The sequence below is a fragment of the Hibiscus syriacus genome, unplaced genomic scaffold, assembly GCF_006381635.1.
Source record: "Hibiscus syriacus cultivar Baekdansim isolate YM2019G1 unplaced genomic scaffold, ASM638163v2 tig00110890_pilon, whole genome shotgun sequence".
Taxonomy (NCBI): Eukaryota; Viridiplantae; Streptophyta; class Magnoliopsida; order Malvales; family Malvaceae; genus Hibiscus; species Hibiscus syriacus.
The window spans coordinates 15,512,388-15,538,337 of record NW_024062900.1 but is presented as its reverse complement, the minus strand read 5'-3'; the positions used below and the strand labels follow the sequence as shown (position 1 = coordinate 15,538,337).

At 33.4% G+C, this 25,950-nt stretch overlaps 3 protein-coding genes across 8 annotated transcripts; 2 read left to right on the top strand and 1 right to left on the bottom strand.

The window, feature by feature from the left end:
* The first annotated feature begins 4,186 nt into the window (after window positions 1-4,186).
* LOC120144532 (protein LNK1-like) lies at window positions 4,187-9,584 on the top strand. Of its 4 annotated transcripts, none has more exons than XM_039158571.1 (9): window positions 4,187-4,391; window positions 4,937-4,966; window positions 5,037-5,057; window positions 6,180-6,760; window positions 6,980-7,301; window positions 7,653-8,339; window positions 8,443-8,591; window positions 9,097-9,232; window positions 9,332-9,584. In XM_039158571.1, exons 3-9 carry the CDS (start codon window positions 5,037-5,039, stop codon window positions 9,434-9,436), a joined length of 2,001 nt encoding a protein of 666 aa, XP_039014502.1. In that variant the 5' UTR covers window positions 4,187-4,391; window positions 4,937-4,966; the 3' UTR covers window positions 9,437-9,584. The 4 variants fall into 4 exon arrangements, with proteins under 4 accessions (XP_039014502.1, XP_039014503.1, XP_039014504.1 ...); XM_039158572.1 differs by having other exon boundaries at window positions 4,187-4,460; window positions 4,941-4,966; XM_039158573.1 differs by having other exon boundaries at window positions 4,187-4,460; window positions 4,941-5,057; window positions 7,653-7,856; window positions 8,010-8,339.
* Window positions 9,051-24,991, bottom strand: LOC120144534 (5'-3' exoribonuclease-like). Of its 3 annotated transcripts, none has more exons than XM_039158574.1 (6): window positions 24,550-24,991; window positions 22,998-23,122; window positions 22,470-22,781; window positions 22,200-22,369; window positions 21,518-21,946; window positions 9,051-9,063 (listed from the first exon to the last, which is right to left on the bottom strand). In XM_039158574.1, exons 1-5 carry the CDS (start codon window positions 24,865-24,867, stop codon window positions 21,531-21,533), a joined length of 1,341 nt encoding a protein of 446 aa, XP_039014505.1. In that variant the 5' UTR covers window positions 24,868-24,991; the 3' UTR covers window positions 9,051-9,063; window positions 21,518-21,530. The 3 variants fall into 3 exon arrangements, with proteins under 3 accessions (XP_039014505.1, XP_039014507.1, XP_039014506.1); XM_039158576.1 differs by lacking the exon at window positions 9,051-9,063 and adding an exon at window positions 16,762-16,772 and having other exon boundaries at window positions 21,530-21,946; XM_039158575.1 differs by lacking the exon at window positions 9,051-9,063 and having other exon boundaries at window positions 21,393-21,946.
* Window positions 12,871-20,995, top strand: LOC120144535 (endoplasmic reticulum-Golgi intermediate compartment protein 3-like). Its single transcript, XM_039158578.1, has 13 exons — window positions 12,871-13,087; window positions 13,513-13,586; window positions 13,867-13,950; window positions 14,063-14,143; window positions 18,348-18,428; window positions 19,321-19,413; window positions 19,542-19,721; window positions 19,831-19,898; window positions 20,022-20,073; window positions 20,315-20,368; window positions 20,468-20,560; window positions 20,673-20,739; window positions 20,867-20,995. Exons 1-13 carry the CDS (start codon window positions 12,943-12,945, stop codon window positions 20,956-20,958), a joined length of 1,164 nt encoding a protein of 387 aa, XP_039014509.1. The 5' UTR covers window positions 12,871-12,942; the 3' UTR covers window positions 20,959-20,995.
* Window positions 24,992-25,950: the final 959 nt, after the last annotated feature.

Below are 25,950 nucleotides of genomic sequence, written 5' to 3'. Positions count from 1 at the left end.
TTGAAGAATTAATGAATAATTTTTATGTTTTTGATGTTGGTGATTATTTTTAAAGCATGTATGATGATTAAAATTAATTGTACATGCATATATAAGGTTTGGCCTAATTAGAGTTTTTGGAAATATTGGGATTTTGATGTAATTTAATGTTGTGATGATTGGAAATGCATGAAATTGATCATAGGAGGTTGAATTCATGCTTGAAATTGAACAAAAAGTCCCCCTAAAGTGACATGGGGTATTCGAACATAGGGAAAATATTAAGGGGAAATATTGAAAATTTCCTTATGGTTTAGAAATTAGAAGTATTCTATGTGAATTGGAGATTGATTTGGATCAATTTGGGACCTTGAAAGTGAAAAAGGGCTAGTTTACAAGTTTTAAGGATTTTGGGACGTTATTGTATAAATGTGATATTTGGAGTATTCAATGATAATATTTAGTATTGAGATGCTGGAAAATTAAGTTGGAAAGTTATTTGGAACAAATTGAAAATTTGGTAGAAGTTTGGGTTGGAATTCGAAAGGTCCTAAGAAAATGGGGACTTGTTTGCAAGTTAGTAAAGGTAGAAGTATCATTTGAGTAAATTAGGAAAATTCTGGGAATTCTGGAAGCTTGCTGAAATTTTTGTTTAATTATTAAGTTTGAATCAAATTACAAGTTTACAGAGATTGGAGGTTGAATTTACAAAGTTTAAGAAAGTTTAGGATGAATTTACAAAATTTTTGAATGTTTAAGTATTGATTTGAATATTTTTATTGAGGTGCTGGAAATTTTATGTAATTAATGTGAAATGATCATAATTGTGAAGGGTCGTTATGAATTAAAGGGGAAAGTTGATATGAATTCTATATAGAACTCATAATTTAGTGGTTGGATTATAAAATAAGTAAAGGTTGAAGGATGAATAATAAAAAGTAAATATTTTTGGGAATTTATAAGTATGTTGGAAAACTTGAAATCATGTTGAGAAGTATGATTTAGTTTGATATCTATTAAGTAATTGATTTTCAATTTTATAGACTTTTATATTTTTAAGTTTAGATTATGTTAGTTCAATACTAACATATAGTTTGAACATGTTATGTTATTATATCCCATTGTCATATCCTAATAAATCTAGCAATCTGAACGATCCGAATGAAAAAGAAAAAGCACGTGATTAGAAATATCGCGTAAAAGGTTCGGTAGTGAGGCAAAGTAAGTGTAGTTTATTTATTTAATTATTATGATCGATGACAACTTGCGATAAGTCAACCTCATTTTATTTTACAGTATGATTTATAAAGCTTAAATATGGAATATTTCTCATAATATTTTATGTCAGTTTTATGAATGATTTAGGGTATGAATTGCCCAAGCATGATATTCATGATGATAAATTTTAGATGTTAACAATTATCAGCTATTGAATAATAAATTATTTTATTATGATACATGAGCCCATTGTATGTTATGTTGATAGTTGTTGGTACATTTGGCATGTACTTTTCAGTTATCATATCAGCTTTGGTACATTCGTGTACCAATGTTCATCACCGTTGGTGTTCAGGTTATGATTGCACTGAATTGCATCATGTCTCAGTATCAATTATGATTTGGCACCATGTTGTGCTTAGTGCGCACCTTACTCATGTACCTTGTGTTCTCATAAATATGCATTGGGTTATGAAAATGAATATGAAAGTTTTGAATGATTTCCAGTTGACAAAAATTATGATATGATTATTTTATTATATATTATTTATCAGAATTTTCATGAGTTCATGAATTAAAAGGAATTTCAAGTCTCAATGAAGGAATTGACTTGGTTAAGTTGGTTTGACAGTTTAATATTTTATTTAAAATTATTTTATTTATGTTTATGAAATTTTCATGATTTATCTCACCTTAACTTACTACTGCCTCACTAAGTTATACTTAGCGTGTGATATTTTTTATGCGTAGGTTCTGATAGAGTTAAGCACGGGTAGTGAGAAACCTCCCGGGCATCTTTTTGGAAGTCATACTTATCATCAGTATCAATAAGACATCTACAGTGTTTCTTTTGACTTTTAGTGGTATGTATAATTATGTCAATAACTCTGTTTATCATATTTATTTTAAATAGTCTGTAATAGTAAACTATGACCATTTTATTTTATTTTACCTAGTTTAGTTTTATCAGTATTTATGTATGAAAAGAATATTATATTATTATGTTTTAAAATGATTTTGTGAAAGTGCACTAAACGGTAAAATGACTGGTTGACAAACGGATTTATTTTTTACGACAAAGTATTAATTTATAAATAAGAATATTCATAAAATAGTTTTAAAGTTAAAATATGAGTGTTTTAAAACGAAACAAAATTTTAGGCATTTCAGTTCAGTGAATGTTTTATAAGTTGATGTGACATTTTTAACTCGTATATCGAGATGTATACAGGTTAAGGGTGTTACAAGCAGTATAATTATACGATTATGTTCATACATGTCAATTTTAATGTGAGTTTTATTTTATTTTTATAGAGACATATTTTCTATTCCATAAAAATTAAAATAAATATTATAGATAATAAAAAAAATTTAAACACATGAAAAAAATTCATGTTTATATAAATAAAAATCAGGTTAAATTTGAGGTAAAATATAATAATATATTTTTTATTTTAGTAATTTAATTTTTATTTTTGATATTTTATATTTAATTTTTTTAAAATAATTTTGTATTTTACATTAAAAATATTTTTTTATTTTTTCTAAAGAAATAAAATAGGTTCATAAACTTTTAGAAAAAATCAATTTGACTCTCAAATTCAACCAATAAAACCAATTTGGTCCATCTACCACATCATTAACTATGTCATAAATCACCATGGATTGCCACATCAGCACCATGAAATGTTATGTCAGTATCGTAATGGTCAACGACGAAAACCTTTGCTCAAAGGACCACATCGGGTTTATTTTCTAAGTTTGAGGGTCACATTGGATGTAAAAACGAACAAGGGTCATATTGATTTTTTAAAAAGTACGAGGACCTCACATACCCTTTTGCCAAAATTTATTTAATTAAATAAAATAAAATTAATAAAAAATAATCAAATTAGGTGGTGACACATGTCATGATCATATGTTGACATGTGTCACATCTTGATTAAATAGTTAATTTATTAAATTAAATTCAAATTAAGACTAAATTGATATAGTGTATATGTCTTCAGGGCTAAATGTATAATTATGTCAATTTTATTAACTGTTACGTCAATATTTTCATCAAATATTAATGGTTGGTGACTTGATTTGATACAATCAAATATTTAAGTTGTTTGATTGATAAAATTAAAAGATCGATGATTAGGGGTGTTCAAACGGTTAATTCGATTAACTAACGAAACTGAATTACCCAAATTTCATTAACTGAATTTTCCCCCTTTAACTGTTAATCGAACCGATTTTTTTTTTAAAAAAATTAATATAACTGAACTAAGTTTGATTAATTGGTCAGTTAACAGAATTAGCCGAAAATTATAAATAATATATATTAAATATTAAATATTTTTAGTTTATTCCATTAATTCGGTTCAGCTAAAACCAAAGTTTAAACACCCTTAAAACTAAATAATATATTAAATATTTAATAATTCCAATTAATTCAATTGATTAACCAATTTCAAACTGAATTAACCGAAATTAAAATTTAAAAAAACAATTAACATTAAGCGATCGAACTCAAAATTAATTAACCGGTTCACTAATCGAAATTTTAATTCAATCGGTTAATTTGATTTAGAATTATGAACACCTTTATCGATTATAAAAATAAAAAAGTTAAATAATTACGTGGTAAATGGAATAATTAGTTTAGTTTACCCTAAAATTTTATAAAGCCGAAAAGATTAAAAAAAGAACTCTATAAAAAAAATTCAATGAGAAACCACCAGCAAGCAGGCGAAACCGTTTTTGAAATCCGTGTTTGAAAATTCGTAGGACACGTGTCGAGATTTCAAAAGCTATAAGGACGTGGACCAATGACTTTAAGGAAACTGATCGGATCTCATCGCCCCACTCTCGTCCACGAATTCTGATATCCTTACCCCTTTTAGCTCTGCCGTTGTTTTTCAACTCCTCGCCACGTGTCTTCTCTACTTGTCAACTTGCTTTACTTTGTTTTAACCTTTTAATAAATAAATACAATATTTAATCCCACTGGCAAGAAAGAAAAAACAAACGAAAAACAAAAAATATTTTAAAAATAAAAATTCATTTGCTCTATTTGTTCTCTCTAGAACCTCCCAGAAATCTCATCTTTTGAATTGAGGGTAAAAAAAAGGGCTGGTTAGGTTAATTGGTGAATCACTTTGTACTGCAGATTTCGGATCTTGCTTTTGTTGGTGAAGTTGTGCGTTTATCTGAATAAAAATATGTTTATTTTTTTTAGGAGTATTTGATTTTCTGGAGAAATTTGTCAGTTTCAGGTAAGCTTTTGTTTGAAGATCGCTTTTTGTTTTATTTTTTTTTCCTGCGGAATTTTTCTTTTAGTTGATCTGTTTAGATTTGGCTTGTTTGTTGATTTATATTTTTATTTGGTTGCTGAGAAATGCTTGAAATGAAATGGTATTTTAGATTAAAAAAATAATTATGAACTGCTGACTAGAAGTTAAGCTAAATCTGATACTATTATTGGCGCTTACAATATTATTTTTGCTGTTAATTGGATTATTCTGCTGTTTGGTTGATGAGAAAAAATTGATTAGGAACTAGATTTACGCAAGAAAATAATGATTTTTTTTCTATTTGTTCGATGTGTATTCATAGCTTTAATGCTGAAAAGTAAACACTCTTTGTTCGATGCGTATTCATAGCTTTTAGGTATTAGATTTAATTGTTATTAAAAAAAACTTCAGTTTTTTTTAAGGATTTTTCTAATTTGTCAAATTTTCTATTTTCTCTGTCAGAAAGCTTATCCAGACAATAACATCATTCCAAAAAGGTGACAACCGATCAAAATATGAGATTTGTGCTTAGTGGTGGTGGATAAGGATCTTGGAGGAATGTCTGACATTATGTATGAGGTAAGTTTCCCTATTATCTTTTGATTTTTGATTTAGTTTACTTCCGTTTCCAAGTAGTCTAGTGTTGCTATGTGAAAAACGTTCTTGTAGGATGTAATACTTTTAGCTTATTAATTCAATTTGAGATTGGTTTTATTTTCAGTTGTTCTCTAGATTTTTCATGTCAATAGAATATGAAGTTGTATAGCATCGGATAGCAACCCTTTTGTTATGATATTAATGGAGGGATATATTGAAAATTCGAGAGTGATGGATTTTTTCTGAAGACAATCTCAAGTACAGGTAGTTTACTTGTTGTTCCATTGATTTGTGGGTTGGGTTTCTGTTTTCTGTTGAACTTTGTTGATAAATTATGATTTTAGGGTCCATTTGCCCATTGTCTTTTGGAACACGCTAAGATTAAGTCATATTTTGAGATTTCTTTCTCTGTCAACAATGGAGGGGCTGAGGAGATGCTTTCTGTGTTTGTGTTACGATCCGGTTTTCAAGTTATGTTATATCATATTATATATTACTACTTTATTCTAGGAATGGTTGTTCAATTTTCCTCTTTTCATTAGAGATTGGACATTCTGATAAGTTTCGATGAATTTAACCCCAAAATGGATTTTATTCTTTTAGTTTTAAGTTGTTTTCAATGATTTCCCAAACTGGATTTTGTTAAAGAATGGTTGTTTAATCTCTTTCTTGGTGTGTTGTTTTAGATTTTTATTCACTTTAAGGACTTTATATGCCTGTGTTAGATTTGTTTACAAATGCTAAATTTTGGTGCACTAGAGAGCCATTAATGGTAAAATAATCTTTGGGGTTGAAGTGTACAAGAACATGGGCACAGGCACAAGATGACTGCTTTATAAAAATTACTTTGTAATAGTGTTTATGCTGGTGGGATTATAATTGGGTGGCTATTCTTTTGAAGTCACTATTCAGATTCTCCTTGAGCCACCTTAGCAATCACCTTGTTTTTTGTTGCATTATCGTTTTAAGAAATGCTTTGTGCTAGTTGAGGAATCTAACTCAATTCACCCTTCTAGAAATATCTTTAACTTAGTCTTCTCTTTTTTCATTTCCTTAGATGAAGAATGATTGATCATGACCAAACTTATGTAATTGATGTTACAGCTTGAAGATAATGTGTGGCCTGAATTCAGTGCTAGTGCTACCGATGATCATATAGTTCCTCATGCTGTTGATGAATATGGAGTTCAATTCAAAGTTCAAGGGGATGGTCAAACAAAACAACGTCATGAAGTGACTGGAGTTGCTAGTAATGCAGATAATACAATTAAATATGGTATTTTTGGGGAGAAGGAAAAAGGTTTTCATACTTTGAACAACAGAATGTTAGAAAAGGGTCCATGGTCCGAGAAACCTGATGGCATATTTCCCACTTCAGGTGATAATGACTCACTCAAAGAAGTAACATGCATGATTTCTGATGATCCAATGATGTCCAGCCATGATCTCAAAACTGGCGATATGGATTCAGTTAACAGTGATTTCTGTTCTGATGATCCAGTCTTGGTTGACAACTGTGTTACAGAGGACAATAACATCTACCGTTTTCCACTAAATCAAATATCTGAAGCTAATGCGGATCTCAGATTATTTAATAAAAATCATGAAGACAAAGAAAACAGCGAACTTCTATGTTATGGTTGGGGAGACATTGGAAATTTTGAGGATGTTGATAGGATGTTCAGGTAGTTCTTGAATTCCCATTATTATTAACTTCACTGTTATGCTTTACTATGTAAAACATGAGGTTCACTAGGACCTCCGCATTTAGTATAACTTAAAGTATCTACGTTCAAACATCCATAAGTATCAACATAGATGTACCTATACCATATTTTATCCATGCATGTATGTTGTGTTTAAAAAGTGCTATCAGTACTCTACCTTTCTTATTCTTCTCACAGAAATTGTGATTCAACATTCGGGTTGGGGAGTCTCAGTAATGAAGATGATTTACGTTGGGTTTCATCTTCACAAGCAACTGAAGGATCACTAGATGTGTTGAAGACTGATGCTAAATTGAATAGTTTACCAGAGAATTGTGCAACTTCTAGTGCAGATGCAGGTCCTTCAACTATTGATTCCAACATTAAAATTATCCTTCTAAGTGATAAAATAAGTTCCCTTGGCATGAGCAGTAGGAATTCTGGCCTTACTCACATGTCATCTTGGAATGTATCCAATAACGGATCTGGAAGTAAGGATGACTTGACACCTAATGAGCAGGTTAGTAAAATCTTTCTTCTCCTCTCTTTTTAAATCCACATTTTGTTTAGAAATATCTCAATATCTAATTATGGCACCCAGAGATTGTCATCCTCATAGTATCTTTTAGGCACGTTTTATTTAAAGATAAATTTCAAGCTACAGTACTTTGGGATGATAAGTAGGAATAATACCTTGTTTTGATAGTGGGTGTTCATAGGGGATATAAAATCCCAATCCAGATTCAGGGAATGATTGATATAATCCACTTTTAAGCTAGTTTCTGATGAGAGTTTACTGCAAGTTTTCCTTTGACATATTGTTGCCATGTGGAAATTTTACTATGTTGTCTTATTGTATACCAAATTACAGATCAGTCCACAAAATAAGCAGTCAAAGCAACTAAGTGCATCAGGAGAAAGAATAGATCATCATCTCAAAAGTGGTGGCTTGTACAACCAAAGTGGTAACACCAAGCAGTTTGTAGACGTGAAGCATCCCTCTAGTGATGCATCCTGTCAACTCTTTTCCCCACTGGATCTTCAGTGGCACAAGCAAAACAGCGGACCTGACTCTGTAAGTTGTGTACAGACAAATGGTCCCTTTATGCATCTCAACTGCTGCCGTCCTTCGAACCAACTTTCAAGATGTCCAACTCTAACTAGTAGCAAATCTGAAAAAAGGGGGCATCCTTCTTCAACAAACGGATCATCTTATGCATCAAATCAGGCACAGTCCATAGATCATGGTCATGCATTTGAGGTTCCTGACATTATAATGAATGAGAAAATAGGAAAGCTGTACTGCCAACAGGATACACTAGCCCCAGTCAATAGGATTGTCGACCGAGTGAGAGTGGAAAGACAGATTGCAGTTTCTGATCCACTCATTGCTCAAAAGCAGGTCCATCAGTCTGAATGGGATGTAGGGCATAGTGTAGGAAAGCAAGCAGAATTAGGTTCTTCAAACGGGCAGGAAAGTTCTTGTGTAAGTTTGATGTCAGATGAAGTCTCACTAGAAGCAACTAGTTTTCGGCAGCTTCAGCAAGTTATGGAAAAGGTATAGTAGATGAAAAGATTTTGTGATGTGAAGATTTGCATGTTCCTTAGAGGTAACGAGTAAACATGGTAATTGGTCAAGTTAAAACTGCTTGAATTTTCAGTTGGATATCAGGACAAAACTGTGCATACGGGATAGTCTGTATCGTTTGGCTAGGAGTGCTGAACAAAGGCATAAATGCACAAACACGGAAAGTGGCAGTAGAGATGATAAAGATGCTAGTGGATCATTGGATGCCAAAGAATCAAGCAAGTATGTTCTTGTTGCTCTAAACGTGAATTTCTTTGTAATATTTATGTTGTCACTGTTTGACTACTTGAAGTCCATGATAGGTAGTAATTGAGTTATTCAATGTTTCGGCTTTCTAGAGACTAGGGATAATTTAGTTGCTTTAAATTGCTATTGTTATGAATTATCAAAATAGAATCACTCAAAATTTGAATTTTGAAGCATATGTATCTAGGTTAAAAAGCACCAATTACAAATTGAAAAACTGTGTGCAACATAGAAATTTAATCCTTAAGGTACAATTTAGAAACAGTTAGCAATCTTGAACATGTTGATTGAAGCTCCCTCCTTCAGCTACACTCTGCCTGTCTGCTACGAGGTTTGTGTAGAAAGGAACTTATAGATGTAAACATGATAAGAATCTATTTGTAGTAACGAACTCCAAATCGTTACATCTCGAGTGTTGTGTGGTGTGTGTTTTGTCCAATCTTTTCTTCTTGCAATTCTATTTTTCTTTTTTCTTTTGCAGGTGCACTAGATTTATGGATATAGAAACCGACACAAACCCTATAGATAGATCCATAGCACACTTACTATTTCACCGGCCTTCAGATCCATCTCTAAGACCTGCTACCGATACGGCATCTTTGAAGTCTCAAGGCACGGTAAGCATTTGCACATTGCTCGTTTTGTGTTGAACTCGAAGAAAATTCATGTTTCCCTAACCTTACAAAACCCTTGTGCTTGTGGACTGGAAATGGCAGAATCACGGCTCCACCACTGCACCACCCGTGATGGCCGAAAAACACATTGGCCATGACGAGAATGGTGCTTGTTCAGATGAAAAACTGCTGATTGAAAACAGGTAGCATTGGAATTGAATAGAACACTTGTAAAATGTCATCTTTATTTATGATGATTGTGGGTGCGACCTCAAAACATAAAAGATGATGCGAGGTTGATTCTTTTTCGTCAGTAACACTTCAAAAATTCTGTTTGTTTTTTTTCTTCTTCAAACAATTTGCCAACTTTTTTTTAAATACTGATATTTTAAAGAATAAAAACTTTGCAACCGAGGTTGGTACATGTGTTTATTTTGGGCTAAATTTGGGATATGAAATTTAATTTTGTACCGAAGCTAGTAAATAACGAGACGTGCATCAACAGACCTAGGGATTGGCGGATTTTTGGCCAACCTGATTGGATGATTTAAGGATGATTTCACTTTGATTTAACAATTGATTCGAACTGAGTCGAAATAAATAATTATATTAAAAATATTAATCTTATTTGATAAAACGGAGATTTAATTAAAATAATAATATTATATAGAGAAATGTTATTATAATTAATATATATAGTGTAATTATATTATTTTTTAAGTTAGATTAGATATTTTCATTTTGAATGACGAATTCATCTTCTAAAATATTTTATTCAATCTTTATGAGATGTCTGATGAATTTTTTTTATACAAGAAAATACAGTTAAAATACTTATAATGGGTTGTACTAAATTACTTTTTAACATTTTCATTACACTCTGATTCATTGATTATTTTGAGATCAATTATTTTACCCACCGTAAGCTGTGGAACTGCTATAATGAAAGTTTTTATTTCTTTTATAGTAATTACTACATAAATAAATTATAAGTTTAATTTTTATATACTTTATTATTTTTTGAATTTTAGTCACTAATGATAAAGCCACATATTATTCTCTAAATTTCTTTTTGCTGTTATACTTTCTTTTGTGTGATATATTATAAAAATAATGTGACGTGCATATGTATTTACTGTATAAAGTAAACAATCATGTCAGCATTATTAAAACTTTTATGATTTTGTCAATATTTTTTTTATAGAAAAGAATAAGAAAAAGTATATAAATGTTTTTCGATTATAAGATATTATTTTATTAATTTATTCGACTATTAAAAATAATAAAAATTATCTTTCGATTACATGGAGTTGTTTTGTTGAGTTCTTTAACTAATAAAAGTTATAAAATGATCGTTGACTGTTTATTATATTTCAAACTCGTCATTTTTAATTAAAATTTGACGGTAATCTAAGTTGTACGTTAACTTGCTGACTAAGATATGATAAAATTTGATCTCATAATCTCAAACAACTATCATATCTCAGTCAACATGGTAACATCTAATTCAAAAGAGAGTTAACTTTTTTAACGAAAAAGGATAATTTCATAATATAATAAATAGTCGAGTGACTATTTTGTAACTTTTAATAGTCGAAGGACTCAACAAAACAATTCTCTATAGTCGAAAGATCATTTTATAACTTTTAATAATCAAATGACTTAATAAAGTAATATCTTATAATTCAGAGACCATTTATGTACTTTACTTAAAATAACAATATAATTTTTTAATATGATTAAATTTTATTCTTTTAAAAGTGTAAAAGTTAAATTTATTATTTTTAAAAAAAATAAAGATAAAAATTGAAAAATATATATATAAATATAAATATAAATATTGAAAGTTAAAATTATTATTAGGTTGAAAAAGTAACACACATAAGTGAAAAGGTAGGTAAACAATTTGTGTAGAATAGCGGGCATTGTAAACGAAGTGTTTGCATTGTAGTGATATTTTGGGTAAATTAGAATAGTGGGCCAACCGGAAACGATGAAGAAAACTGCACACCACAGTTACGGTGTTCCATGATATAAAATAGCGGTTGTGCATCTATCGCGGTTGTGGTATTACAGTTGCGAACGTTGCGGACGTTACGTAACGTGTTGCGTATGTCGCGGGCGTGATTTCTTCCTCAAAAATCACTATACTTCTAAAATATTTTATCGTGTTACGTTAATATTACGTCGCGGTGACCTTCAAAACCATTACGATGCGACAGTTACACTGCGTTGCGGCGGCAATTTAATACCATGGGGTGTTCAAATCCGAGTTTTCAGGTATCTAGATTTTCGAGTATCCGAAGTTTTGGGTATCTAGATCTTCGGGTTCTTGATTGGCTGGTCTGTGTTTTGACCCGAATGTTGTGGGTATCTGTAATTTGAACAATCAAATACTTGATTTTTTTATCATTTTCAAATTATTAATTTAAAAAATATATATAAATTTAAATGTTCGAATTACGTATTCCAACATCCAAACATAGATTTTCAAAATTCGAAATACAAAATCTAATAATCTATAATATAAATTAAACATAAAAGTTCATAGCATACTAGATAAATAGATATAATCAACTTGATGATCATGGTTACACTTATTCATTTGTCATTCTCATTTCCTACAAACAATTCTTTTATTAGATATAAATAAACCATAAGTTTACAACAATCAATATCTTACCAAGATGCAAAAAAAAAACGTAACTAAACTTTCATCATAATAAATATCAAATAAAACTTTCATCAATGAAAATTTAACTAAAATTTAATAATTTACTAAAGATTGGAATTTATATCATATGGGCATGACTCTTCATAAGTGACATCCGAAACTTTATTTGTTTCGTCAATGATAATTGTTGGTTGCTCTGAAGTTAAATTTTACATTTTTAAATTAAGTATTTCAAGTATACAATGTATTAATATATAAAATTATTAATAATTAAATATGTTATATTATTATATATAAAAATTAAATATAATCGGGTATTCGAAAAAAATAATTTTGTGATCCAGGTTCAACCTGAGAAATGTCGAACCGGATACCCGACCTGGAATATTTTTAAAATTACCTAAATTTTTTGATCGAATCGATGGATCGAGTCAATCGGATCAGTCACAACATATGACAAATAGAGTTAATATCCGGTAAATTCTTACAATGCCATTCGGAAAACCAATTTGTTTCCTTCAAGGGGGGAAAATGGAAACTTTGCATCAATAAATTCAAAATGCGAAAGAAACTGAAGATAATCATACGATTAGAAGGGTGTTTCATCGTCTTACAAAGAAATTCCCAAAGAGTTGGGCTTCAAAAGGTAAGGTAGTAAATGTAGATATTAGATAATCTCCAGGAAGAAAGGGGAAAGATTTTATAAAATATATGAATTCGGCTTGACATTTTAAGACATCAAATTTGACTTCGACCCATTTGATGCATTCCATGATTGATGTCCATTTATGTAATTTGACTCGAGGTCTTTCACGGCCTTCACTCGTCTCTCTCTTTGATTGCTTTCTTTCTTCTCGTAATCGCCGTCGTCTTCACCCAAAAAAAGTATCCCCTTTCCTTATACTGTATCCATTTCTCTATACATATTAATTAATTGATTTAGTCCTTATAATAAGACACAAGCAAGCATATAATTTAAACAAGTTGTTTTGGTTCGCGTTTAGTTTTTGTTTTCAACTCCGGTGAAAAGGGGTTGGCCATGATGAACACCGTCTTCAACAAGCTACGGAATTTGGACGCATACCCTAAAATCAATGAAGATTTCTACAGCCGTACACTCTCCGGTGGCATTATCACCCTCGTTTCCTCCCTTGCCATACTACTACTTGTCTTCTCCGAATTCAGTTAGTTTTCTCTCAACCCTTTCTTTTTCTTTTTCTGCGAATTTTTGTGTATTTGTTAGCTTTAGAAAAAAAAAATTGTGGGGGGGGGTTGTGTTCTCAATTATATACCCAATGTGTAAAGGTAAGATCTTTGAGGAAGCGATTGAGAATTGATGTAAATTTTTGCACTATTGTAGATCCATATTGTTTGCCTTTTATTCTTGGTCTCCACTTCTAGAAATAAAACTTTTTACTATTTGTAGATGCATATTGTTTGTCTTTCATATTCGGTCTTCACTTAGATGAGAACCAAAGGCGTTAATGCTATAAATTAAGCAACTGAGACTATAATCAAATTGTCATCTGTCTTTTGTTATTGGAACCTTGTGTTGTTTAATCTTGATTCATGATTGTTTTTATTATGTTTGTTGTTCTTTTATTTGCAGCATTATACCTTCATACCGTTACTGAGACAAAGCTATTGGTGGATACTTCAAGAGGCGAAACCTTCCACATAAATGTAACTATCTTTTTTCTTACTTATTGTTAACAGAGTTTCCTAGATTCGTATTCCAAATGTGTTTCCTGTAAAAGGGTTGTTGATGTTGCGTATCATGTGCATGTTTGCGTAATATTGTTGAACTTTCTACTTGATCCTCTACTGACGTAGAATATTCAAAGCATGGTGTTGGAGCCTTTTATATTAAAAAATGTTCATATTTTGTTGTTGTGGTGGTTTAACTGTTTTAGTAAACAATCTTTCATGCTTCATTTACACCTCATATCTTTTGGATTTGCAGTTTGATGTCACTTTTCCTACTATTCCATGTACGCTACTCAGTGTTGACACTATGGATATCAGTGGCGAGCAACATCATGACATAGTACGTACACTGCAACAGATGCTTCTAGATTTATTTTCACTAGTTTCAGTGAGTTTTTTTTTTCAAAATTCTTTGTCTGCTTCATTTGTAACCTTGCAATGCTTGTGTACAGAAACATGATATAATTAAGAAAAGAATCAATGCTCATGGTGATGTGATAGAATCCAGGCCGGATGGTATTGGAGCTCCAAAGGTGGTTGAAATATAATTCTCTAGCCCTTCTCGTTTGCATGCGTTTTTTTTCCGTTTCTTGGTTTTGAAAGATGATTTTCCTTAAATAGAAACTACTTATGTAATAGAATGGCTTGTGACAAGGTTGGAAATATGTGTTATGACCCTAGGAGATTAGAGAAGAAAATTAGATGAAGAATTGAGAGAATTAAGATTAAGGAGAGAAAAGAAGAGATTCAAAGAAGCTTAGAATTCATTCAATCAAAGCATGCCTTCCCCCCTCTAGTACATGGTTTTATATAATTACAGTGTACCCCTAGTTACCCTACAGCTGGCAGTCCTTGTTGTACTGAATATAACAACCTGCACAAATAAGCAAGTTGTTTCCTATCCTTAGTGGGCTGTAGAACGTGTCAGGTCCATTCCTAATTCCAAATCCCTAACCCTTTCTCTGATTTCCCCAATTCTCTTGCTCCGATTCTGATCTCTTCTCCTCTGTGCATGACAATACCCCTCCATGAAAGGATCCTTGTCCCCAAGGATCAAAACCTGGGATTAGTGCTTTAAGCACAATATAGTTTTCCCCATTGATGTTTTCTGGATTAAGTTCGTCCACTGCAGCAACAATTGAGTGATAGCCTGATTGTGCTTCTTGAGGTTAAATACACCTTCATCCAAAAAACTCAAGTTGCTAAACACCTTCCACCAAAAACTATAGATAGCAGTACCATAGACCCTTGCTGCCAGCCTTAATCCTTTTCGAAGAGCAAGTGAGGTTTGATGATAAGACCGAAACTTCAGGTAAATTATGTCCTCTGTCTTCAATTTTATTTTAGCAAAAAATTTCAGCCTTGCTTGAGTCTTCTGAAAAATTTTCAGATTCAAAAGTTGTTTTAGTAACTGATTCCTGTTGCTTTCTTTGTTGACTTCGCATGTAGTAATGACATTCCCCTTCCCTTGAAATGATCCTTGTCCCCAAGGATCAAACAATTTCTTCCTTACAATTTGCATACAAAACTCACCTTCCCCGAGTAATGCCCTTGCCAGTGTAAGCACCCACTTAGTACCATTTTGATTTGTTGCCCCGGATTCTAAAGATAATTCACTTGACTCCTTGAAACCATGATTAATCCCAACAGACCTCGAATCAAGCTTTGAATAAGGAAACTTGTTCAAAGCAGGAACTTCAATGCATGCTGCTCGAATATCATCCAAGTCTCTTCTCAGATCAGAACCAACAGAAATCCCTATTGCTTTCGTCTGCCTATTGGCTGTTTGCTGACCACTTATTAAGCACAAATGCATTCGGAACCTGTTACACCTTCTTGAACCCCTGAATTCTTTTCAGCTACAATTTTCAAAAGATTATCGATAATTTTCAGATTAGTCAACCCAGTATATTTCTTTTCCTTCCCCATTTCGACACATAGGACCTGTAAAATCTCCTGACGGATCCATGAATATAGCATTTCCGAGGCTCCACTTGTTCGCTTCGATAACTTATATACAAGCTCCCTCATTTCATCCATGAAACCGTTATGGAAATATGTTAGACGAGTGACGATTGCCGGAATCTTTTATTCTTGAGGGAGTATTGTGCACCTAAAATGCCAAGACCTGTCCAAAGCCAGAACCAGGAACAAGAACAATTCCAGTGGCAGTGAGGAGACGTTGGCAGTAGTATGCATCTGGTGCCTTTTTCGCAGCTTCAACAGCTTTGATTGCCTTTTTAGGCAGCTCAATTCCGGAAAAGAGATACATTGCACCTTCAGCCTTGTTGTATCTTACACCTTCCAACTTGTTGAATGCATCTTCCAATGCCTTTGCACGCCTGGCTAAAGATGAGAGGATTCCATCTCCTTCAGCACTGTATGATTCATAGGATTCATCTCCAACCTTAGGTGGACTCATAACAAGACTAACAAGAATTTGACCAGAGATGTTGGAACACAGATTGACAGATGCCACTTTGTAAATTTGCTCCCTGACATCTGCACCGAACCCAGTTACCTCGATGTAGCCACCCCTTTTTCCACGCTCTCCATAATAAATTTTAGAGACTGACTGAAAAGATACTAAAGATATATCCTTCTCGCCATAACCCATAGACCGCGAAACCTTCTTGAAAGAGTGGAATTTCTTTTCAGGTACATAAATATTTTCCTGGTAAACCTCTTCTGCCAGCAGAACAAGACCCTCTTGCTTGCAGAACTCCACAATTGCCTTCTGATTTTCCTCAGCAAGAACCTGTCCTGTTGGTTTGCCTGGATTTATTACAACCAAGGCCCTAACGGTGCTGCCCTTGGACCTGGAAGTCTCAAGTTGTTTCTTAAGCTCAGAGACTTCCAAACCCCATCCTGTGGCTTTATCAAGATAGTATGGAATCTCCATAGCAACAAAACCATTGCCCTTTCCAATTATCTTCTCAACCTCTACTCGCACATCTTTAAGATTGATTCCCATTAGCAATAATCTAAACTTGTAAGGGTTATCATCTTCTACAAGTTTATCCCTCCCACCATTTTGGAGGAGTTGATTTACCAACACGGATTGTTCAGATTTCTTATCTACCGTATAAATTCCAAGGTTAATTGGATAGTAATTTCCTGCTACAGGTTGAGTAACTGTAAAGTTCCATTCTTCTATGAAGTCTCGTACCCGTTTTAGAAAGTCTCTCCCATTAGAATCAGTATGAAACACCTTGTTTGTGGCCATATTTGTTGTCAGCCGAGTAATGATCTTTTTGTCGACAATGTCATCCATGGTAATCGGACCAATAGTGAATTCGAATTCAGCATGCTCTTTGTCTTTGTAGAGTCTGGTGACCTGGTAGATCCATTCATTAAACTATTGGTAAACTTCATCAACTAGGGGTCCACGAGTGACCCTCAATGGCACTGATTGTGAAACAACGATTGGAGATGAGCCGTTAGGCCGGAATACATATGCACCAGATGCCTGGGGATCAGAATCACCACTGCTTGAACTATACCACAGGTAGCTCTGCTGCCCTGGTACATCTACCTTTGGTGTTGGCAATTTATCGAACACCTGGGAATCATCATGTTTTTCCTCACACTTTTTACCAGTCAGCAACTGTAAAATGTGCTCCACATCTCTCTGCTGCGACACCATTTTGGATTCCAACATACTCAACCAACTGTCCTGCTTCTGCCACCATTTAGGAGGTTTTGTGCCATCCGCTGCTTGCGTCACCAGAGTTGTAAGTTCTGCAATATGCTGCTGGATTGAAGAAAGATTAGGAGTTTCGACCATGGTTTGGTTCTTTGCTTCAAGCTGCTAGGAAATGATGGCTCTGAATACCAATTGTTATGACCCTAGGAGATTAGAGAAGAAAATTAGACGAAGAATTGAGAGAATTAAGATTAAGGAGAGAAAAGAAGAGATTCAAAGAAGCTTAGAATTCATTCAATCAAAGCATGCCTTCCCCCCTCTAGTACATGGTTTTATATAATTACAGTGTACCCCTAGTTACCCTACAGCTGGCAGTCCTTGTTGTACTGAATATAACAACCTGCACAAATAAGCAAGCTGTTTCCTATCCTTAGTGGGCTGTAGAACGTGTCTGGTCCATTCCCAATTCCAAATCCCTAACCCTTTCTCTGATTTCCCCATTTTTCTTGCTCCGATTCTTATCTCTTCTCCTCTGTGCATGACAATATGTTGGATAGGAATAATTGAAATTAAAAGTATTCTATTTCTACTTATGAAAAAAGAGGATAAGTTAATGGGATCATAAAAAAGCTATTGCTTAAAAAGCGAATGCATCTCGGCTGTTCTAGAGCTAATATACCAGCAGCAGTTTCTGTGGTGACTGCAATTTTTGAAGTAATGGTTCATAGTTTACAATTGAGAAGATGGTGCTTAAAGCTTTTGTTTTAAGGCTTATTCTGTTAACCAGTTAAGAAAGGTAGCAGCTTTTGGGTTGCTAACATTATTCGAGGGTTTAATTGTTGATAACTAGCAATACAACTTGTCATGGGTATAGTTTTGCATTGAGGACCCTGTTACAGATGTTTGGTTGAAGGGCTCTTGAATTATTAAGATGTCACAATCTCCTTTTACCTCAAGTCGCTGACATATTGGCATTTGATGGATGTTGCTTCCACTTAATTAAATAGCCTTCATCATGTTTCTTTTTATTTGTTTTGTCTTTTCCTCCAAATTTGGTTCATTTTGGCTTAATTTTCTTTTTTTCTTTTCAGATTGAGAAACCTCTGCAGAGGCACGGTGGCAGGCTTGAAAAAAATGAAACATATTGTGGTTCGTGCTTTGGTGCAGAGCAGGTATGTTCGGTATCAAGAAATACTGAAGCATGTTGAATAACATCACTTAAGTGCTAAGAAGGTTCTGGAAGAGGTTAATTAGTAAATGGCTAGGAATTTTCCCTGAAATATTCAACTATTTCTTACTATAAAAACCCGGACACTCGTGTTTTGTGATCATTACATTGTGATTAATGTGTAGTTTATTTTGCTAGAGTTTGCCTCAGCTACATATGCAATCCTCTTGCAGTCTTGTTGTTGTATTTAAAAATAAAGATATTGGAAAAACTAGAACATTCTATGTCAAATAACACAACCTAGTATTTTTCTTAAGAAAGTTGATGAATACTACAAACCATATTAAGGAAAAAGTGTAGGTTGTATATCGGTTTCTGTTTCCTTTTTTACCCTTCAGAGATTAAATGTCTCTGATTTAATATTTGTGCAATGATCTCCTTTCCAACTTTGTGGTGATTGGTCCGTATGATCTGGATTTATTCATTTCTAAGGTTGTCAATTTTTTTATTCTCAATTGTTAGATTGCATTTAAATGTTGGTAAAACTGTGTGGTCAAATCCTCTAAATAACTCTGAAATGTAGCCAAAACTCCAAAGTGCTTTAAGAGATTGCCTATGCCGTAAAATGCATGGTACTTGAAGACATATTACTAGTGCTCTTTGCAAAACTGAAAAAGAAACATACATGAATTACATGACTGAGCAGCTTGTAAATCTTTACTATTACGTTATTGGCAGTCACTGCCAAAGTTATCATGATATAATGATCTCAAGGGTGCTAGTTGCTATACGAACTTGATTAGAATACTTATCCTATATATAACATCTTAACTAATTATTTAATTGTTTGTATGCCACTTATGAAAGGTTTTCTCTTTTTCCTCTCTATGGTGCAGTCAGATGATGACTGTTGTAACTCCTGTGAAGAGGTTCGTGAGGCGTATCGGCGAAAAGGGTGGGGAATGACTAATGCGGACTTGATTGACCAGGTGTCTTTGCAAGTTCTTTACCCAAGTATTTTCTGAAAAATTTAATCCTCTTGCTCCCTACATTGGGAAACAAATCCTACTTTCTAGCTTGCTATTTTCTCTGTTTTTTACATTTTTTTTATTTCCAGTGCAAAAGAGAAGGCTTTTTCGAAAGGATAAAAGAGGAGAATGGTGAAGGATGCAACATTCATGGTTCTCTTGAAGTTAATAGGGTTGCTGGGAATTTCCATTTTGCAGCAGGCAAAAGTTTTCATCAATCAAGCTTTTTCTTTGATGACTTGATATCTTTCCAGAAGGACAGTTATAATGTAAGGCTCATCTTTATTGATGGAACTGCTATGTTCAATATATATATGCTTTGTTTTTGTTACAAATTTCAATGGTAATGATATTTCGCATTTCTATCGTACAAAACAGATAAGTCACAGAATTAATAGGTTGGCTTTTGGTGAATATTTCCCCGGTGTGGTAAATCCACTTGACGGGTAATAGTTCTTTCTTTTTCTTCTCGGTTTGTTTGTTCTTTGGTATGTTTCTTTTCAAGATGAAAGTGAAGCCAAATGCAAGTACTGAAAATTTTTAATGGTTGTTTCAAATTGCTATTTCAGGGGACAATGGACACATAAAACCTCAAATGGAATGTACCAGTACTTCATCAAGGTTGGTATTTTAAAGAATCTAGGGGTGTTCCTTGTTTTTAAGCTCTTTTATTGACAGATGAACATTTTCCTGTGACTTCACTATCATTTTCATGACCACGATGCCTAGAACATATATATTAACTGCTCTCCATTTTTCTTTGAAAAAACTGATAATTTTAGAGTATTAGTCTCTCTGGGTGCACCCTGTGTACACGGAAGCAATCTATAGACTTGTCACAACTGTTATCTTATTTTTGCAGGTAGTACCCACAATATATACTGACATCAGAGGCCGCACTGTTAACTCAAATCAGGTACTTCTTGAAAGTTCACACATTGAGAGTAAGAATCAAATTAGTTTATCATGTTTATTGGATCATGTTCTGAGATGTGCTATGATTCCTACTGCACAGTATTCAGTGACAGAGCATTTCATGGATTTGGAGTTTATTAGTCCTAATGCTCATCCTGGAGTTTACTTCTTTTATGACTTTTCTCCAATCAAGGTAGGTTATTTTTATTTTAAACAGATATCATTAACATAGATCATGATGATATATTTCGAAAACATCTAGAAAAAAGGCGGTATAACATTGGTATTCATCTTTCCCTGTGCAGGTCACTTTTAGGGAGGAACATATTTCATTTTTGCACTTCATCACCAATATATGTGCTGTAATTGGAGGTGCTGTCATTTCTAACTCGCACTATATTTTCCCAAATCCTTTATTTCCTTATGCATTTTGGCCTTGCTTTACCTGATATGTCAATGTTCGTTTAAAGTGACCAAGATTGTGTTACTTCTCGTTTAGGTATCTTCACAGTTGCAGGGATAATCGACTCGTTTGTATATCATGGTCAAAGAAAGATCAAGAAGAAGGCCGAAATCGGAAAATTCAGATGATTTATCTGCTTATTATTCCCATACATCACCTTGGCTTTCGACACGGTTTTCGTGTATTTTTCGGATGGTACCCGCGTAGGGATCCATGCTGCTGTTTACATCCCAGATTGTATGACAACATATTAGTCCTTGAATCATTGAAACTGTCAGATTTACAGTCTAAAAGAATCTGTTACTTGTGCACTTGTAATCTGTAATTGATATTCTTGTTTTGATTCTCATCAACACCAATCAGTTCTAAAATCTTGGCAGATATGTCTGGACCGTGCCCCTGCTGATTCTATTTAGTGTGGAAACGTGCACCGTCAATGATGCTTTTAATGGAAACACCAATAAACAAAGGAAAAGCCTGGTCGATCAAACATACTGCACTGTAGTCTCTTCGTTTATATATTGATAAGTGTTCAACACTCAAATTATCAATAAAACAAAGATTTCAAAAAAATATTTTCGGTTCACCAATAGTTACCACCAAACATGAATAGTTTTTAGTTTAGATTTTCCTCCCAAACTATTAAAAGCAAAAGGTTATGCCCCACAGGATTATCTTGGCAACAACGGCAAGATGCACACTACTTAGTCTCTATAGGAACTTGTACTCCACCCAGGTCAATTGAGGCAAGGGAAAGCTTCAACCTAATAGCCTCAAATTCAGCATTCTGCCATTCTTCGGTAGTCAACCACGAGGATAAACATCGGTCGATCCAGTCCTTGCCACAACTCAAGGGAGAAGTTCCCTTTAAACTGTCCATCCTTGAGAATCTTACGATCCTAGCTAGATTCAAAGCAGAGGGCTCCTTTGCATAACTCTCTAGGATGTCCTTAATGGCACCACACCAGATAGGTCGAGCTACCTTAAGAAACTCATGCAAAACCAGCACTGGGAGGTTCACACTCCCGAGTTCGGACTCACCATTCCCACCTCTCCCATGATAGTCTGATCCTCCAAGCTTCAGAAGTTCATACGTATCCGCTAAGTCATTAAATGCTGTAAACCAAAAAGACATGAAAAGCTTTTAACTAGCAGCAGTCTCATATCGGCCTTGTGTAAAGCTAAGCTCAATATAAACAAGTAAATAAATAACAAAATATGCAAATATGTAATTATGCAATCACGAGGAAATCGAGCATAGCATAATTGTATTTTTTCTGCTCAAGTACATGGACAGCTAAGTTAATATGTAAAAGCATGCAGGCGTTACGAAGAGGGATACCAACAATTTAACACAGCAAACAAATACCTGCCAGTCTTCCATCACTTCTGTAAACCTCCATTCCATGAAGGCCCGCATCTTTTAACTGTCTTATGATCGGAATAGGGTTTTTTAGTGCCCACGGATGAGCAAGGACTGCTAAACCCCCGGTTTCACATATAAGCCGCACTGCTTCTTCTGCAAGAGGCTCACTTCCTCTACAGGGAATAAAACAAAATTTTCCATATATCATTGCTAAAGGTGAAGAAATATGAATTAGGCATAATTAAGAAGGCAAAGATATAAAGAAAATATTACGTTGAATAAGCAGGGCCGCCATCATATAAATATCTGGCAAAAGCTTGTTTTAGATTCTCTACATAACCTGCCTCGACCATTGCTCGAGCCACATGCAATCGCCCAGGAGCCACTCCATTGCCTGCAATCTTTGTAATATGCTCCCACTTAAGTGGTAGCTTGAGTTTATTGAGTTTCAAAACCATGTCCTTGGCACGTAAATATCGTCCCTCCCTTATGTTAGCCAATAATTTTTCCAGTTCCTCGTGCCTCATGGGGCCACAGCTGCTGTAATATGCAAGGATGTGCACCGGTTCCTCCATTTCGAGATTTCTGCTTTTGAATCAATAAATGAAACATAAGAGGCGTAGAAGAACAGAAAAAGAAAACCAGAAAATCTGCTTCTTTCAATTACCGGCTAACTTTTGCAGAATGATTATACCAATAAAACAAAAAAAGTCATTTTACGATGATTATTCTATTAATAATTATACAAATAAAAGAAAAAAAATCATTTTACGATGATTATTCTATTAATCAAACAAGAACCTTGGAGAAAATATGGTGCTGATCTCAACACCCGGGATTATCTTGATACCAAATCTGCGAGCTGTTTCAACTGCCTCAGTGATGCCAGACATTGTATCATGATCCGTCAGAGCAAGAACTTTCACCTGTTCTGAACACAATGTACTAATCATATTCCAAATACTTAAAAAAAGGTATGAAAGAACCAACATGGAAGAGTTACCAATTTATTCACTGAAACAGGAGAAAGAACAAAGATATGAAGATAACAAACTTATAATATGATTCAAATAGATAATTCCACATGAAGGATTCATGAATTCTTCCTAAAATACAAATTTGCTTCATAAAACAAAACCAATTTCCTCCTTTGTCTTTATATTCCTCGAAGTTCAGATATATTAGGGAATTCAAGCTCAAATCATCCATTCCATAGTGTGTGCTACTTAATATATAATTATGCCAAAGTTAAGAAACCAAAGAAAGATAAGTCTGTTTTTGTTCCAAAAAAAGAAAAGAAAAGATAAGTCTCTTATCATCAGTCTGCTTCTTTAGAACAATAACCAATAATTACAAACTAAGCAGATAGTAAATTTTCACGTACAGAAAACAACCACACAAATATAGATATATAGACATGCATCTGCAGAGGAATTGCTCAAATGCAAAATCAAAACGTTCGAGTTGAAGGTCCATTAAAACGAAGCTCGCTTAAACCAAAAGAGAAGAATAAGAAAACATTTCAGTACTTAAAAATACAGACAGGTAAACGGATGGACAACACCAAGCAGAAACTACTAAAAACCTGTTGCTCCAACTTTTCATTTTCTCCAAATACATATAATCTGTTTAGATCATAGGCGGGTTAGACCGACCTCCTACATCAATAGAACTAATATCCTCCTTTGAAATGAATGAAGCAAGCATTTAATACCTAGTTTTTGCTGGAATTCACCATCAAAACCTGAATATTTATAGCCTACTTTTACCGTTAATAAACCACAAAATACAAATGTATGGACCCTCATCGATTAACTACTAGATAATGGACAATAGCATTTAAGTTTGCAAGCAAACTAAAGACAAACAGTTGGAAAAAAAATAAATTAGAAACTTGAAAAGCAAGTTCAAGTTACTTGAGGCCATTTTCAGTATTTTTTTCTGAAAAGTTTTTTTTTAATATCACCATATTCATATGGCGATACGGTTGGATAAGGATGCTTCAAGAGAAGTAATGAATGGTGGGGGCAAGGCAACATAGAAAAAAGTACAAGTCTTTACATTTTCACTCAACTGTAGAAGCAGAAGAAATAGCCATAGCCTTCAATACACACACAAATGCCTTTAGCCTTAGGGAGTCAACCAATGGGTTTAATTTTAAACCTTAAAAAAGCAAAACCATACGAATATACTGTTCAAAAAAATCAACATACCTAAAGAACAGCAACCCAAATAGATCCATAAGAAAATTCTAATTTTTACTATTCTATTTCAGCTATGCAATCAAAATAACCAAACCCGTATCAGAAATCGATTCATGGTAAACGAGAAAACAAAAGAAATCTAGAATCACCCCTCTGCCATGAGCTCTCTCAACGAGCTTTGAAGGAGACAAGAACCCATCACTGTGTTTAGAATGGGAATGCAATTCAAACAGCACTTTATCCATCCCTCTCCCCAAACTCTTTTGAGCCCCAAAATCATCAACCACCCACGAAGATAAAGCCGACGTAGTAGAAGATGAAGAAGATGAATTTGGGTGATCCAAATAAACCCATTCGGTCACCGATTTGAAAGCGGAGGCTTGCTCGGCCGTCATCTTCCTTTTAGTACCCCCACGCTTCTTCTTCTTGTTCTTCTTGTTGTTGCTGTTATCGCCAAGACCAACCATGGATGACCGATTTCCTTTTTTCCCCCTCTTCCTGGTTTGGTTAAATAGATTAGACAGATTGTGAGTATAAAAGATCAGATACGGAAAAAGGTTAAGAAAGAGAGGCAGAGAGAAGCAGAGGAAGGGTGGGGGGCAGTGGCAATGGCTATTTCTTTGTTAAGCTCGAGATTCTATGTCACAGGTGTCCTCTCTTTTCTTTGGTCCCACAGGTGTACTTATGGGGATTGTCTCAGGAAAGGCGGGTTAATATACGGCTAATATATAGCATTATCGGATACATTAAAATGTATTTAATAAATTCGGTTTAGCGGTACCTATTATGTTGACAACTAATAACGTTTTAGGTAGAAAATATGAAAAACTATTAAAAAATTTGGTAACCGGTAAACTTTGGTTATCGGTAAGTATCTATCCTTTTTATAAAAGTGTCCATACGTTTAACATATCAAGTAAATTTTACCGGTTTTGTCATAATAAATCTGGTTTTGTCATATTTTTACCTGTTATATTGTAAATTATCTATTCTTTTTATAAAAGTGTACATACTTATTTCACTGTGAAAATATATTTATTATTATCTTTAGTTAATATTGTTAAATTTAAAATCTAAATAATATTTTATAAAATATCAAAACAATCAAATAATTTTTTGTGTAAATGAAATTATTAAATTAATATTGTAGGTGGAAAACATGAAACACTATTAAAAAAATTGAAACATAAATTACATAACTTTCAAAAAAGTATATATCATTTTTATAAAAGTGTCCATACTTATTTCACTGTTGAAAACATATTTATTATTATATTTGGTTAATATTGTTAAATTTAAATTCTAAATAATATTTTATAAAATATCAAAACAATCAAATAAAATTTCGTGTAAATTAAATTATTAAATTAATATTGTAGGTGGAAAACATGAAACACTATTAAATAAATTGAAACATAAATTACATAACTTTTAAAGCAGTTTTAAATCCTAAAAAGTGTTGATACTTTTAAAAAATATATCGATCCAAAACGATATACCAGGTAAAAATATGATAAAACCGGTAACAAAATGATAAAACCGGTAAATTT